Source organism: Lagenorhynchus albirostris, chromosome 5 (assembly GCF_949774975.1).
Source record: "Lagenorhynchus albirostris chromosome 5, mLagAlb1.1, whole genome shotgun sequence".
NCBI lineage: Eukaryota > Metazoa > Chordata > Mammalia > Artiodactyla > Delphinidae > Lagenorhynchus > Lagenorhynchus albirostris.
The window spans coordinates 58,363,960-58,380,128 of record NC_083099.1 but is presented as its reverse complement, the minus strand read 5'-3'; the positions used below and the strand labels follow the sequence as shown (position 1 = coordinate 58,380,128).

Below are 16,169 nucleotides of genomic sequence, written 5' to 3'. Positions count from 1 at the left end.
TTTGGGGGGTAGAAGGGCAGTAGAATTGGGTAAGAGGTGGTTTTGAATGCCCTTAAAAGTTATATGAGACCTCTCTGAGCCCCTTGATATACCTACAGAAAGTCATTCTGTAGAAGGAGAAAAACAAAGCAGGTGTGAAGAGAAAAGCAGGACAGGTAGAGAAAGAATACTGCCAGTTTCCAGTCTCTGTTTTCTTCCTGAGGTCATAACATCCTTGCCTTTTACTTCTGGGATTCATGCTAAATGCTTAGAATGAATTTTCCTTTAGTTCTTAGATTATTTTCAGGTTGGTTAATTTACTGGAGCATGAAGTGTCTCAGGTGCTAGAGATGTAGCAAAGAGTAAAGTGAGCAAAGTCCCTGCCTTAAGGAGCTTACACTCTACGAGGAGGAAGCAGACAACAAATAAGCAAATACATGTTCGATGCATTGAGTATTACAGTGAAAAATAAGACGGGGTAAGGGGCCTAGGTGGGTACCTATGTGCTATCAGTGAAGGTTGCTCTGAGAAGGTAACATTTGAGCCGAGGTAAGGGTGGAAGCAGTGAAGATATCAGGGGCAAGCAAGAGGGTTCCGGGCAGAGGTAAGAGCAAGTGCAAAGACTGAAGCTGGAGCCTGCTTAGTGTGTTCAAGGAACATCAAGAAAGCTTTCGAGTGGCTGGAGCAGAGAGTGGGAGGGGGAGGAGAGAGATGAGGTCAGAGGGGGTGTGTGTAAGAGACTGTGTAGGGGGCTCTGTGGGTCAAGATAAAGAGTTAGATTTTGCTCTGAGTGGAGTGAAAAGCCATTGTAGGATTTAAAGCAGAAGAGTGACTTGTGTTTTCAAAGCATCTCTGGTTACTATATTTAGAATAGACTGGAGACTGGGCAAGGGCAGTAGAAAGGAGACCAGGTGGATGATGGTGTCTTGGACCAAGGTAGTCAAAGTGGAGGTAATCAGAGTTGGTCAAATCCTGGATATTTTTTGAAGGAATGCCTGACATGATTTGCTGATGGATTCGATGTAGGGTATGAAAGAAACAGAACAGAGCCGTTAAGGATGACTCCCAGGTTTTTGGCTTAAACAATTGGAAGGATGGAATTGCCATTTGCAGAGATGGGGAAGACTTAAGGGTGGTGTGGGGTTCAATTTTGAAATAAGTTGAGGTGTGTTAGGCATCCAAGTGTGGATGTCTACTGGTGCCCTTGAAACTGTTGTAAAGTATTTCTCCCTGGACTCCATTCTAGTACTGATTCTCTATAATTAAGTCTTGAATACTGCAACTCAAGCTGTCTCTTCCTTCCTCTGATCCCATTCCTCCATAAAATCCTTTAGCAAATAATCTAGATCTATATTTACTGAGCAGTTTTAAGTTCCAGTAATAATTATCTCACTTGAGTTTCAGAGGGACCAAAAGGAAGTTACATGTCAATATTTAAAAAACAGATTAATATGTAAATGGAGAACTGAGTCAGTTTGTCTCTCTTTCTTTTTGAATAGTGACTTTCATTTGTTAGTTTCTGAGGTAAACAAATTCAAGGATGAGTGAGCTGGAACAGTTGAGGCAGGAGGCTGAGCAGCTGCGGAATCAGATCCAGGTAAGAGCAAACTTTTTCATTTTGAAATTTTAACATTTTTATGTAATACCAGCGATGAACAAAATTTGTGCATTAGTTTATCAGTCTACGTATATTAAATAATTTATAAGGTGAGAAATGGTCGATTTATTTTTATCATGCCTCTAAAGAACTCTCCAAAAATCATTCCTAACAAATACCTATGTGGACCAACGGCCCCTGTGTCCCTAAGAAGTTAATAGTGCACATGTAATCTCTGCTGACATGATAATACTTCTCTTCTACTCACACACCTGGAATCATAGTTTGATTTTTGGTATGTTGAGGCATAATGTAATATCATAATGTTACACAATATCATAATATCACATAATGTAATCTATTAGAAAATTAATCTCTAAACCATTAGATTGCAGAAAAACATTAAAAATGATTAGTGGCGTAATGAAGATGTCTGCCATCTTTACTCTTGGAAATCAACTCAAAACAGTAAAGAACATAAGGAACAAATACAAGCTTCATCTTTAACAAAATTAAAGACACTTAGAACTTCAAAACCTAATAGAGTGGGGAAAAGTTGTCAAATGTTAGGGTGTGGAAAGGCTCTGAGAGAGGGTTTCTGCAGCTGTAAATCTCATATTCCCTCAGGGACAACATCGTTCCTTTCTTTTGGAACAGTGAAAACAGATGCTTCCCTGGACTGAGAAATATCAAGGAGGGCAGAGATAAACATGAAAGGATATAGACATGCTGTCTTTTAGGAAGCCTCTTGGTGAGAAGGTAGAGGAGAGACCGAATTGTGTGTAGCCTGCTGCTGCCTACTTCTTTTCACAGGGAAAAAGTAAGAGCTAAACAACTTACAAATATAAATGAAAAACTTCATAACGAAGCATGGAGAATCCAAGTTATTAGTAACTTGGAACACTGCTGTGATCTGTCCAGTATGAATCTTTGGCAATAGCGATTTCAGAATTACTTATCTAATTTAAAAGTGAAGAATAAGAAAAAAGGAACAATCATAGGATCTATGCAAAGATATTACAGGAAAGAGATGAAAGGAGCAGGAAAAACAAGGGATGGGGGAAGAACACTCAGCAGAAAAATGTTGGTTCTGAGCGGATTAAAATCATAATCATTCTAATCACCAGGAATTCAAGGAAGTTAATGATTTAGATGTGAATGAGAACTCTGAGTGGATACCTTAGGTGTCTGAACAAACCTGTCAAAACAAAGGAGGGATTTATCTTTTCTGGGATGATTAGAGAAGGCTTCATAGGCTAATCTCTGAGTTAAGATGTTGCTACCACCACCAGAATGGATTCTCCACCATCTCTACTTTGTGTCCCTTGCTCCAGATGCTGAGCAGGAATGACTGATTGGCCAAGCACATTGGTCACATGGCCGTCTCAGTTTTTAAAATCTTTTCTCTGTATCTGTAAGCTTGGATTTTTGTTTTTTGTCTTTTTTTAACTTGCACATATAAGTGAGACTATGTGGTATTTGTCTTTCTCTGTCTGACATATTTCTCTTAGTGTAATGCCCTCAAGGTCCATCCATATTGTCACCACAAATGGCAAGGTAGTCTTTTTTTTATGGCTGAATAATATTCCATTGTGTGTATGTATGTGTGTGTGTGTGTGTGTGTGTGTGTGTGTGTGTGTGTGTATGTATCTCACATTTTCTTATCCTTTCATCTGTCAACAGATACTTAGGTTATTTCCATATCTTGATTATTGTAAATAATGCTGCAGTGAACATGGGGGTGCATATATCTTTTTGAGTTAGGGTTTTTGTTTTCTTTAGATAAATACCCAGAAGTGGAACTGTTGGATCATATGGTGGTTCTTTTTTTAATTTTTGAGGAACCTACATACTGTTTTCCATAATGGCTGCACCAATTTGCAGTCCCACCATCAGTGCTCAGTGTTCCCTTTTCTCCACACCCTCGTCAACACTTGCTATTTCTTCTCGTTTTGATGATGGCCATTCTGACAGATGTGAGTTGCTATCTCATTGTGGTTTTTATTTGCATTTCCTTGATGATTAGTGATGTTGAACACATTTTCATGTACCTGTTGGCCATCTGTATGTCTCCTTTGGAAAAATTCCAGTCAGACCCTCTGCCCATTTTATTTTTATTATTTTATTTTTTGGCTACATTGGGTCTTCATTGCTGTGTGCAGGCTTTCTCTAGTTGTGGCAAGTGGGGGCTGCTCTGTTGTGGTGTGTGGGCCTCTCACTGCAGTGGCTTCTCTTTGTTGCGGAGCACAGGCTCTAGGCATGCGGGCTGCAGTAGTTGTGGCTCATGGGCTCTAGAGCACAGGCTCAGTAGTTGTGGCACACGGGCTTAGTTGCTCCGTGGCATGTGGGATCTTCCCGGACCAGGGCTCAAACCCGTGTCCCCTGCATTGGCAGGCGGATTCTTAACCACTGCGCCACCAGGGAAGTCCCCTTCTGCCCATTTTAAAAATCAGATTATTTGTTTTATTTTTCTGTTGAGCTCTATGAGTTCTTTATATGTTGTGGATATTAATCCCTTATCAGATATACGATTTGCAAATATTTCTCCCATTCAGTAGGTTGCCTTTTCATTTTATTGATGGTTTTCTTTGCTGTCAGAAGCTTTTTAGTTTAATGTAGTCCCACTTGTTTATTTTTGCTTTTGTTATCTTTGCTTTTGTGGTCAAATCCAAAAAATCATCACGAAGACTGATGTCAGGGAGCTTACTGCATATGTTTTCTTCCAGGAGTTTTATGATTTCAGATCTTGCATTCATGTCTTTGATCCATTTTGAGTTAATTTTTGTGTATTATGTAAGATAGTGGTCCAGTTTCATTCTTTTGCACGTAGCTGTCCAGTTTTCCCAGCACCACTTATTGAAGAGACTGTCTTTTCCCCGTTTTGTATTCTTGGCTCCTTTGTTGTAAATTAATTGATCATATATGTGTGGATGTATTTTTCTGCTGTCTGTTCTGTTCCGTTGATCTATGTATCTGTTTTTGTGCCAATATCATACTGTCTTAATTACTATAGCTTTGTAATATAGCTTGAAATCAGGGCATGTGATGCCTCCAACTTTGTTCTTCTTTCTCAAGCTTGATTTGGCCATTTGAGGTCTTTTCTGGTTTTATACAAATTTTAGGATTGTTTGTTCTATTTCTGTGGAAAATGTTATTGGGATTTTGATAGAGATTGCATCGAACCTGTAGATTGTTTTGGGTAGTCGGGACAGTTTAACAGTACTCTTCCAGTCTGTAAGCACAGAATATCTTTTCATTTATTTGTGTCATCTTCAGTTTCTTTCATCAGCGTCTTAGTTTTCAGTGTAAAGGTCTTTCACCTTCTTGGGTAAATTTATTTCTAGGTAATTTATCCTTTTTGATGCAATTGTAAATGGAATTATTTTCTTAATTTCTCTTTGTGATAGTTATTAGTGTATAGAAATGCAGTTGATTTCTGTATATTTATTTTGTATCCTGCAACTTTACCAAATTCATTTATTCTCAGTTTTGATGGAGTCTTTAGTGTTTTTTGTATATAATATCATGTCATCTGCAAGTAGCAATAGTTTTACTTCTTCCTATCAAATTTGGATGCCCTTTATTGATTTTATTTCTTTTCTTTGCCTAATCACTCTGGCTAGGACTTCCAATGCTATGCTGAATCCAAGTGGCAAGCATGGGCATCCTTGCCTTGCTCCTGATCTTAGAGGGAAAACTTTCAGCTTTTCACCATTGAGTATCTTATATATGTCATATATGGCCTTTATCATGTTGAGATTCCCTCTATATCCACTTCGTTGAGAATTTTTATCATAAATGGATATTTGATATTGAATTTTGTCAAAAGCTTTTTATGCATCTGTTGAGGTGATTTTATGATATTTATCCTTCATCTTGTTAATGTGGTGTATCACATTGATTGATTTGTGGGTGTTGAACCATACTTGCATCCCTTGAATAAATCCCACTTGATCATGGTGTATGATCTTTTTGATGTGTTGTTGAATTCTGTTTGTTAATATTTCCTTGAGGATTTTTGAATCTATGTTTGTCAGGGATATTGGCCTACAATTTTCATTTCTTGTGGTGTTCTTGTCTGGAGTGACTGGCCAATCACTTGGTCATGTGCTGATCTCATTTAATGCTTGTAGCAACCCTATGAGGTAGATGGTGTTACTTCGTAGCTGAGGAGACTGAGCCTCAGTGAGATTAAGTAACTGGCGAAGGTAACATAACTATGAAGTGGTAGATCAGGACTCAAGCCAGGTGTATTTTGGTTCCAGAGCCCGTGCCACAGGTACCCCTGTGGCCCTGCCTCCCCATCATGTCTGCTAAGATCTGGCTCTGTAGCCTGTGCTATAGCCACATGAATCTGGTTGTCATTCCCTGAACATGCATTGCTCTTTTCCACTTTGTTGCCTTTTATCAAATGGTTTCCTTTGCCTGGAATTATACTACCTCTGCTCTAATTTTGTTCCTGGGACTTGTATTCATTGAATCCTAGTCTTCCTCTAAAAAACCTCACCAGAGTCCTGCACTTGGATTTCTTATTCTTTTGTTGGAAGGCAGCATTGCCTGGTGGAAAGGACATGGATTCCATCTTTTAATTATTTTGTGGCCAGGACATGTTTACAGTTTTTTTTGATGCTTAATGTCTCTGCCCACTATATAGGTTTGCGGAGAGGAGTAAACAAAATGACATGTAAAGGATTTAGATCAATGCCAGTAAGTGGCAGTTCCTTACTTGTACAGCCCTTTGGATTTGTGTTACAAGGCTGATTACAGCCCACCTGATATTATAGTTCCTTGTGCACATTTGTCTTTACTACCTGTCCTTGGCTGGGAAATTCTGTGTTTTAATTATCTTTGTATCTCACCAGCATCCAAGCAGAATGTCATGGGCATAGTTGCTCACTGAATCATCTTCCGTGATTTCAAGTAACCATGTGTATGTAAAATACCATGTACTTTTCTTATCAGTTTAATCATGTCATGCTATATTTAAAGACCATTTCTTCCTTCTTTCCTTTTTTTCCCCCTTAATTCCAGAAATATATTTTAACTATATATTTAACTATGGTATAAACACATGACATAATAGAAATGTATGCTATTTGGTGCAATACATGATTCATTTTAAAAGTTTATTTTATATTGGAGTAGCATTGATTATAATTCATTTTAAGTTAAAAAAACAGAAATAGAGAAAATGTAGATTGTCTTTTGTAATTGTTACTTGTTTGATTTGGAGTGAGAAACACCACTTTTATTTTGCACAAAGATATTAATATCAGAGCTTTATTTTTTAAGGTGGGCAATAAGGAATTCAGCTGTTAATTGGGAATGATTCTCTTATATTCAGTTTTATAATGGATAAAAGTGTTCATAAGTTCAGTAATTTTAACTTGCAGTGTTTTAATTGTGTTGTTAATATTAAGGTAAGCTCTATGAGGGCAGGGATTTCTGGTTTGTCTACTGCTCTATCCATGGTGCCTAGCACAGTACCTGACACAGTGTGCAACAGATTTTTTTATTGAATGACTGAATTAAGAAAGATGATCTAAACAGTGATAGTTCATTTTCATAAAGCTTAAAATCAGAGAGCTCTTTTTATAGAATTGTCTTCTACTCCAGCATTTTTGGACATGGCTTAGGCTGTCACTGTTGTTTCTGGAAATTCTTTTCATTGTAGGAAAGTGGGCTAAATTATTCCTTGCCAAATGAGGTTTCTAAACCCACAATCTGAGAATGAGAGAATCAAATCATATGTTTGTGTAACTACTTATGAACACCCTTACATAGAAATATTCTAAGTGCTTATAAATAGGTTGAAAAGGCCGCCAAAAAGATTGCATACTTATCCAGTCTTTGTTGCAGACGGTGGCAGGCATCCCCTGGCTGAATGGAACAGGTTGTCCTTTGGGGACAGTAATTCAACAAATCGTGTGTGCCTCTCTGCACAGAAGCGTGCACAGCACACTGGGGAAGAACAAAGTTGAAGACAACACTACCCTAACCTTTGGGGGAAAAAATTGGAACAAATCTAGTAGGAAGAATTAATTGTGCTTCCCATGTATATGAATCCTCTAAATTTATTATTAACTGATAAACTTGATTTAAAACATTTTGTTGCTTATTAAACATGTTCTTTGTTTGCCGTTACTTATTTTGTTTCACTATCTTCTGTAATAATTCTCTTCAGTTTGTGTAAAAATTTAAGGTCTTTTTGAAAGACTACCCTATAATACTTAGGCAAAAACACCTGCTTACATGTAGGGAATTTGCTTTTAATATAAAAATATAACTCATTATATAAAAAATTATTTTCCTGACATACCGTATCTTTTTATCATGTTAGATCAAAAGTATTTTATTTCTGGGCTTCCCTGGTGGCTCAGTGGTTGAGAGTCTGCCTGCCGATGCACGGGAAACGGGTTTGTGCCCCAGTCCAGGAAGATCCCACATGCCGCTGAGTGGCTGGGCCCGGCCCGTGAGCCATGGCCGCTGGGCCTGCACGTCCAGAGCCTGTGCTCCGCAATGGGAGAGGCCACAACAGTGAGAGGCCCGTGTACTGCAAAAAAAAAAAAAAAAAAAAAAAAGTATTTTATTTCTGATAACACCTGTATACAGTATACTTGCAAAGTATTTTAAAGAAGTGTTATTTTTTAATTAAAAAATTTTAATTGAGGTATAGTTGTGCAATATTATATAAGTTTCAGATGTACAACATAGTGATTCATAATTTTTAAAGGTTATATTCCTTTAAAATATTCCTTATTTTAAAGGTTATATTATAAAAGGTTGGCTGTATTCCCTGTGTTGTGCAATATGTCCTTGTAGCTTATTTATTTTATACATAGTAGTTTATACCTCTTAATTTCCTAAGCCTATCTTGCCCCTCCCTCTTCCCTCTCCCCACTGGTAACCAGTAGTTTGCTCTCTATATCTGTAAGTCTTTTTCTTTTTTGTTGTATTCACTAGTTTGTTTTATTCTTTAGATTCCACATCTAAGTGATATCATACAATATTTGTCTCAACTAAAAGCTGCTTCTTTGAAAACATAAACAAAATTGATAAAGCTTTAGCCAGAGTCATCAAGAAAAAAGGGAGAGGGCTCAAATCAATAAAATTAGAAATGAAAAAGGAGAAGTTACAATGGACACCACAGAAATACAAAGGATCCTAAGACACTACCACAAGCAACTATATGACAATAAGCTGGACAACTTAGAAGAAATGGACGAATTTTTAGAAAGGTACAACCTTCCAAGACTGAACCAGGAAGAAATAGAAAATATGAACAGCAGAATCACAAGTACTGAAATTGAAACTGTGATTAAAAAGCCTCCAACAAACAAAAGTCCAGGACCAGATGGCTTCACAGGCGAATTCTATCAAACATTTAGAGAAGAGTTAACACTTATCCTTCTGAAACTATTCCAAAAAATTTCAGAGGAAGGAACACTCCCAGTCTCATTCTATGTGGCCACCATCACCCTGATACCAAAACCAGACAAAGATACCACACAAAAAAGAAAATTACAGGCCATATCACTGATGAACATAAATGCAAAAATCCTCAACAAAATACTAGCAAGCCAGATCCAATATACATTAAAAGGATCATACACCATGATCAAGTGGGATTTATTCCAAGGATGCAAGAATTTTTCAATATCTGCAAATCAATCAGTGTGATACACCACATTAAGAAATTGAAGAATAAACACCATATGATCATCTCAGTAGATGCAGAAGAAGCTTTTGACGCAATTCAACACCCATTTATGATAAAAAAAACTCTCCAGAAGGTGGGCATAGAGGGAACCTACCAACATAATAAAGACCATATATGACAAACCCACAGCAAACATCATACTTAATTGTGGAAAGCTGAAAGCATTTCCTCTAACATCAGGAACAAGAATGTCCACTCTCACCACTTTTATTCAACATGGTTTTGGAAGTCTTAGCCATGGCAATCAGGGAAGAAAAAAAATATAAGGAGGACTTCCCTGGTTGTCCAGTGGTTAAGACTCTGCCCTTCCACTGCAGGGTCTTAGTTGCGGCATGTGGGATCTTTTGTTGTGGTCCACAGGCTCTTCGTTGGCAGCATGCAGGCTTCTCTCTAGTTGTGGCGCACAGGCTCCAGAGCGCATGGGCTCAGTAGTTGCAGTGCGTGGACTCTCTAGTTGTGGCACACAGGCAAAGTAAGTCAGAAAGAGAAAGGCATACCATATGATATCACTTATATGTGGAATCTAAAATATGGCACAAATGAACCTATCTGTGAAACAGAACCAGATTTGCAGAGATAGAGATCAGACTTGTGACACAGAGATCAGACTTGTGGTTGCCAAGGGGGAGGGGGGAGGGAGAGGGATGGACTGGGAATTTGGAGTTGGTAGGTGCAAACTATTATATTTAGAGTGGTGAACCAACAAGGTCCTATTGTATAGCACAGGGAACTATATCCAATCTCCTGGGATAAACCAAAATGGAAAAGAATATTTAAAAAAAAAGTATATATGTGTAAAACTGAGTCAACTTGGCTGTACAGCAGAGATTGGCACAACATTGTAAATCAACTCTACTTTGATTTAAAAAAATAAAGTCTACTTTGTTTGATATGAATATTGGTACTCCAGCTTTCTTTTGATTTCTGTTTGCATGGAATACCTTTTTTACATCCCCTCGCTTTCAGGCTGTATGTGTCCCTAGATCTGAAGTGGGTCTCTTGTAGACAGCATATGTACAGGTCTTGTTTTTGCATCCATTCAGCCAGTCTATGTCTTTTGGTTGGAGCATTTAATCCATTTACATTTAAGGTAATTATCGATATGTTCTTATTGCCGTTTTGTTAGTTGTTTAGGATTTGTTTTGGTAGGTCTCTTTTCTTCCCCTTTTGTTCTCCTGTGATTTGATGACTATCTTTAGTCTTGTGTTTGGATTGCTTTTTCTTTTTTGTGTGTGTATCTATTGTAGATTTTCACTTTGCGGTTATCATGAGGTTTTGATATAGCAGTCTATATATATACAAGATTGTTTTGACTTGCTGGTCTTTTAATTTCAAATATATTTCAAATATCCTGCATTTGCATTCTCCTCATGATTGCTGGTTTTGATATCATATTTGTTTGGGGATGATTTTCTACCTTTACTCTATGTTTGCCTTTGCTGGTGAGCATTCCTTTTTGTAATTCTCTTGTTTCTAGTTGTGGTCTTTTCTTTTCTGTCTAGAGATGTTCCTTTAACATTTGTTGTAAAGCTGGTTTGGTGGTGGTCTGCCTATGTTTTCTTCTAGGAGTTTTATGGTTTCTGGTCTTACATTTAGGTCTGTAATCCATTTTGAGTTTATTTTTGTATATGGTATTAGGGAATGTTCTAATTTCATTCTTTTACATGTATCTGTCAAGTTTTCAAGTACTATGTATTTTTAAAAATATTTCTGAAATGACTTGGGTTATACTGTAAATACTCTTCCCATCACCTCAATTTCTAGTTGCCAGAACAAATAGAAGGAAACTCAGAACTCTTGCTTTTTGGTGATGCTTATTAACAAATATAACTCTGAATACAATGGGCTTATTAAATCAGTCTAGTTCAGTTTATTCGGGGGATGCAATTAAAAATCTTTTAACCATAAACCAAAAGTATATTTGTGCAATAGAATAGAATTGTGTGTCTATATATAAAGCCATATATCTATGGCCAGTTGATTTTTTAGCAAGGGTAACAAGACAATTCAATAGGGAAAGAATAGTCTTTTCAACAAATATTGCTGGGTCAGCTAGATATCCACATGTAAAAGAATGAGTTTGGACTCACACCTCATACCATATATAAAAATTAACTCAAAATGGCACCTAAATGTAACAGCTGAAAGTGTGGAATTTTTAGAAGTAAACCTAGTTGTTAATCTTTGTGACCTTGAATTAGGCAACAGTTTAATATGACACTAAAGCACAAGCAAGAAAGAAAAAATAGATAAATATACAAATTGGTCTTCATCAAAACTATAAAAACTTGTGTGTCAGAGGAAACTATCAAGAAAGTGAGAACTCAACCTACAGAATGGGAGAAAATATTTGCAAATCATAATCTGATAAGGGTCTAGTATCCAGAATATATAAAGAACTCCTATAACTCAACAATAAACACATAACCCAATTTAAAAATGAGCAAAGAAGTTGATAGACATTTCTCCAAAGAAGATATCCAAATGGCTAATAAGCACATGTAAAGACACTCCACATGAAAAGATGCTTAGCATCACTAATCATTAGGGAAATGCAAATCAAAACCACACTAAGATGCCACTTGACATCCACTAAGATGGCTGTAATACTTTTTTTTAAGAAGAAGAAGAATAAAAAGAACAGTGTTGGTGAGGACATGAAGAAATTGGAACCCTCATACATTCCTTGTGGGTATGTAAAGTGGAGCAGCTACTGTGAAAAACCATTTGACAGTTTCTTAAAATGTTAAACATAGTTGCCATATCACCCACCAATTCCACTTTTAGGTATATACCCAGGATAATTGAAAAGGTATGTTCAAAGCATCATTAATCATAAAACCAAAAAGTACAAACAGCATAAATGTCCATCATATTAACTAATGGGTAAACCAAATGTCATATTTTTATACAGTGGAATATTACTCAACCATAAAAAGAAATGAAATACTGACACATGCTACAACTGAATGAACCTTGAAAACATTACACTAAGTGAAAGAAGCCAGACACAAAAAAGGTCATATATTGTATGATTCCGTTTGTATGCAATGTCCAGAATGAGCGATCCATTGGAAAGTAAATTAGTGATCACCTGGGGATGGGGGAAGAGGGAATTGGAAGGTATAGGGATTCTTTTTTGGAGTGATGGAAATGTTCTGGAATTAGGTAATGGGGATGGTTGCACAGCATTGTAAATATGCTAACCAACCCAACTACACACCTTAAAAATGATTAAAATGGTTAATTTTATGTTATGTGAATTTCATCTCATTAAACCTTTTAAAAATAAAGATTGTGTGGTACAGTAAGAAGTATATTTCAAATCTATATTTCCAATGAAAGTATTATTTTAAATCATATCTAGGGACTTCCACATCTAAATGTATAATTATCTTTCTTTACTTCAGGATGCTAGAAAAGCATGTAATGATGCCACACTTGTTCAGGTAAAATTTTTATTTTTCCTCAATTCATTTTATTAATTCACATGAAACTGCTTGATACTGATGCAGATGATGTTCAGATTCTCTTTATTAGTGTTTAATTGAAAGGAATATGAGATCTCTATTTAAAAACACTTTGTAATTTGTCAGATGCTGGTAGAAGTACTTTTTAAAGCATACCTGTTAAAATGGAAGTCCGAAAAAATACAATAAAAATATGTACGTTCATATAGTATATGTTTCTTTTTAGGTAGCTTCTGATTCTTTTGATATGCCCTGGTTAAGATCTTTTTTCTTATATAAACTATTAGGAAGGTTTCATTAGTTTAATTAATATTGATCATTTTTATTAAGGAGATATTTTATGTGTTGTTTAAATATAAAATTGGCTTTCTTTAGATAGTTAAAATTAGAAATGTTTTACTATTTGATCATCTATTAGATTTTTATTTGTAGCTGTTTTTTTACTAAGGTTGGAAGGTATGTCTGTTCTTTTTACTAAATAGTCTACAGAAGATGTTCTCACTGGAAGGTGTGCAAATAAATCATACTTTTTCTTGAACAACATATTAATCCTATAATGACTCTAGGAATTATTAAAATACCTTCAATAGCTATAAATTTGTTTTATGTCTGCTTTTTTGCCTATTAATTGTTTCTACTTTATTTTCTGAGCTACGTCTAAGGTAAAGAATGACATTCTCGTCACTTCCTATAGATCACGTCAAATATGGATTCCGTGGGGCGAATACAAATGCGAACAAGACGTACACTGAGGGGTCACCTAGCTAAAATCTATGCTATGCACTGGGGATATGATTCGAGGTTTGTACCTGCCATTTTCAGACTGTGTGCAGAATTATTTTTGTTGAGTCATCATTTGCATTTTCTTTTTAGAAACAACCTATATCTATGAAGTATTTGCAGAAAATGCATCTAATGTGAACGCTTTGCTTTTAATAAAAGTATTCATTGATACTTTAAAAGTTTAGAAACCTTTAATATGGAAAACAGATTTACCTCTCAGAAATATCCTTTATCAAATGATTTAGGTAAAGCGTTTAGGATTTCTTTTCTTTGCAGTGGGGTATTATACTTTTTTTTTTAACATGCCAAGGCAGTTTTATTGTGTATTAACGTTGAAATTTCAGCTAATAAGGAAATATTTGTTGAATATTGCTATGTACAAGTTACCAGATCTTGCCGTAATTATTTATTACCTAAATTCACAAAGGATGGAATTACATAAAACAATGACATTTTTGTTGAATACATCTTTTATTCCCCTAACCCCATCATAAAAGTGTGTGTACACACACACACACACACAGCCGCCATCTGGAGTGCAGTTGGATGGTTGGTCTTGATGATTTACTTTGTTCATAGGGTCACAGTGTGGCCTGTGCTTTTTCCAGAGTATCTGGCACTGCTTCCATAGTGGTTGACTTGTTCCTTTGATTTGGTTCATCTAATTGGGAAAAAGTCTTAACTAAAAAATTATTTTTTAATAGAAGTTGCATACTTTTTCTCTTCTTCCAGGAGAACCTAAAAATGTTGCTACCTGTTGCTAATGCCTGGCACATCTTGATGTAAATAAGATACTTGAATACAGTAAAATAGAACTTGTGCCTCTTAGGAGGGAATAAATAAAATTATATAACTGGCAACTGACATAAAGCTAGGCCAAATGTTTTATTATTTTTCTTAAAGAAGTTTAAGAAGTAATCTGCCCATTGAGATAGCAAATGTGTAACTCAAAATACAATCACTTGAAACAATGTTAATGGTTCTTACTTTCTTATAGTTTTCTCAAGACTGTTAATCTTAATAGAGAACCCAAAGTGTCAACAGAACCCATCTCACATTGTCTTTCTACCCATTCTGATTATCAACTTGTAACTTAATGTCCTTCTCAACTCAATGCTGATGATGCCAACTGATTTTTGAAGAACTTTAGGTTCCATCCCATACCCTGTGGTTAGATCTTCCCTTTCATAAAACTTACAGTAATTGCTGCATAAGAACCTGATGTTATTTACCTACAGTGAAGGGTGATGGCGACAGGAAGGTGATTCTTTTCACTGTATATCTGTCCTTTTGTAGTTTTTGAATTTTATACCATAGTGAAAAATAAAATTCCGAAACAAAACAAAAAATTCAGTGGCAGGTAACTTAGTCAAGAGTTCATATTTAGCCTGGCAAACAGAGCTTTCTGTAGTTTAAGCCCAGTCCCCTTTTCTAAACTGTTATTCCCATTTCTTACAAACTCTGTGTAACTGGGAAATTCACAATTCCTGAAATACCTGTTGTATTTTTCCACCTCTTGCCATGGAATATACCCTCCTCATAGAACACAGACTTCTCTATCTTTAGCTTTCGAAATTCCATTTTTTCAAGACTTGTTTTCTTTTGCAAGACTACTTGAATAACCCAGTTAGCACTTACTTGTCCCTCATTTGTTTTCCTATGGCCTTTATTTTATACCACTCCTCTGACTATTTTCATTTACTTAATTTATTTTATTAAATGTCTTATCCCCACCAGATGATGGAGGGCCCCAGGGTAGGCGGTATAGCCTGTTTTGTACCCATAACACTGCCTTGCATTCACAGGCTCTCAACTGATATTTTTAGATTGAATGAAATGTGGTTCTTAGGCTTATATGTACTCTACTGTCATTATATTTAAGTCAGTACATACTAAACCAGTCAGCTAATAGCTACCAGAATCTTGAATAAGAACTAGAATGTTGTTACCATGAAAAAGTTGTTATAACCAGAGACATTTCTAGTAAAATGTCTAAAAATATTTAATGTTAAAATTTTTTGGCATGCAGAATAGATTTTTTTTAACTTGTGAGAATATTTTCTGGTATCAAGTTTTTAATTCGAAAAATTATTTTTGTCTTTTCTGAACTGTTCTACATTAATGCATAATTTAAACTACTTTTTTCCTCTAAATGTCACATTATTTTTGTGTTTGTTCCTCTAGGCTACTAGTCAGTGCTTCCCAAGATGGAAAATTAATTATTTGGGATAGCTATACAACAAATAAGGTAGAGTTTCTTAATCATCCTCTTACATAACCTTTTATTTGGTTTGATGTCCACCAATTCTTTCCTTTATTCTATTACTTCAAGCTTTAATTTCTTTCCAGGATAAATTTACTCCGTTAATTTTAACTCAGATCCTTTCTTTAGACCTAGTGTTTGCTTTTAATATTTAACCTTTTCTTTTTATTCCCAAGGACAACTACAGGAATATAGTTCAGTGTGTCTTATTTGAGTCCCATATTTCATACTTGAATATTAGAAGACAGTGTGCATCAGTTTTACATATAAATGATTTTTTTAAAAGGTCCCATTTCCTAATGTGACAGCGACCCTGCAGTTTTTATTTTTAGTTGTGGATAAGCTAGAATGTTTTCT

General features: G+C 35.8%; 1 protein-coding gene across 2 annotated transcripts in view; it reads left to right on the top strand.

Moving 5' to 3' along the window:
* GNB4 (G protein subunit beta 4) overlaps window positions 1-16,169 on the top strand; it is a 59,392-nt gene that overhangs the window by 27,540 nt on the left and 15,683 nt on the right. Inside the window, exons 2-5 of one of the 2 annotated variants that reach the window (XM_060150042.1) lie at window positions 1,479-1,576; window positions 12,707-12,745; window positions 13,461-13,567; window positions 15,734-15,797. In XM_060150042.1, coding sequence (XP_060006025.1) covers window positions 1,520-1,576; window positions 12,707-12,745; window positions 13,461-13,567; window positions 15,734-15,797 — 267 coding nt within the window. In that variant the 5' untranslated portion in view covers window positions 1,479-1,519. The remainder of the gene's footprint in view (window positions 1-1,478; window positions 1,577-12,706; window positions 12,746-13,460; window positions 13,568-15,733; window positions 15,798-16,169) is intronic. The other variant, XM_060150043.1, reaches the window with a different exon arrangement.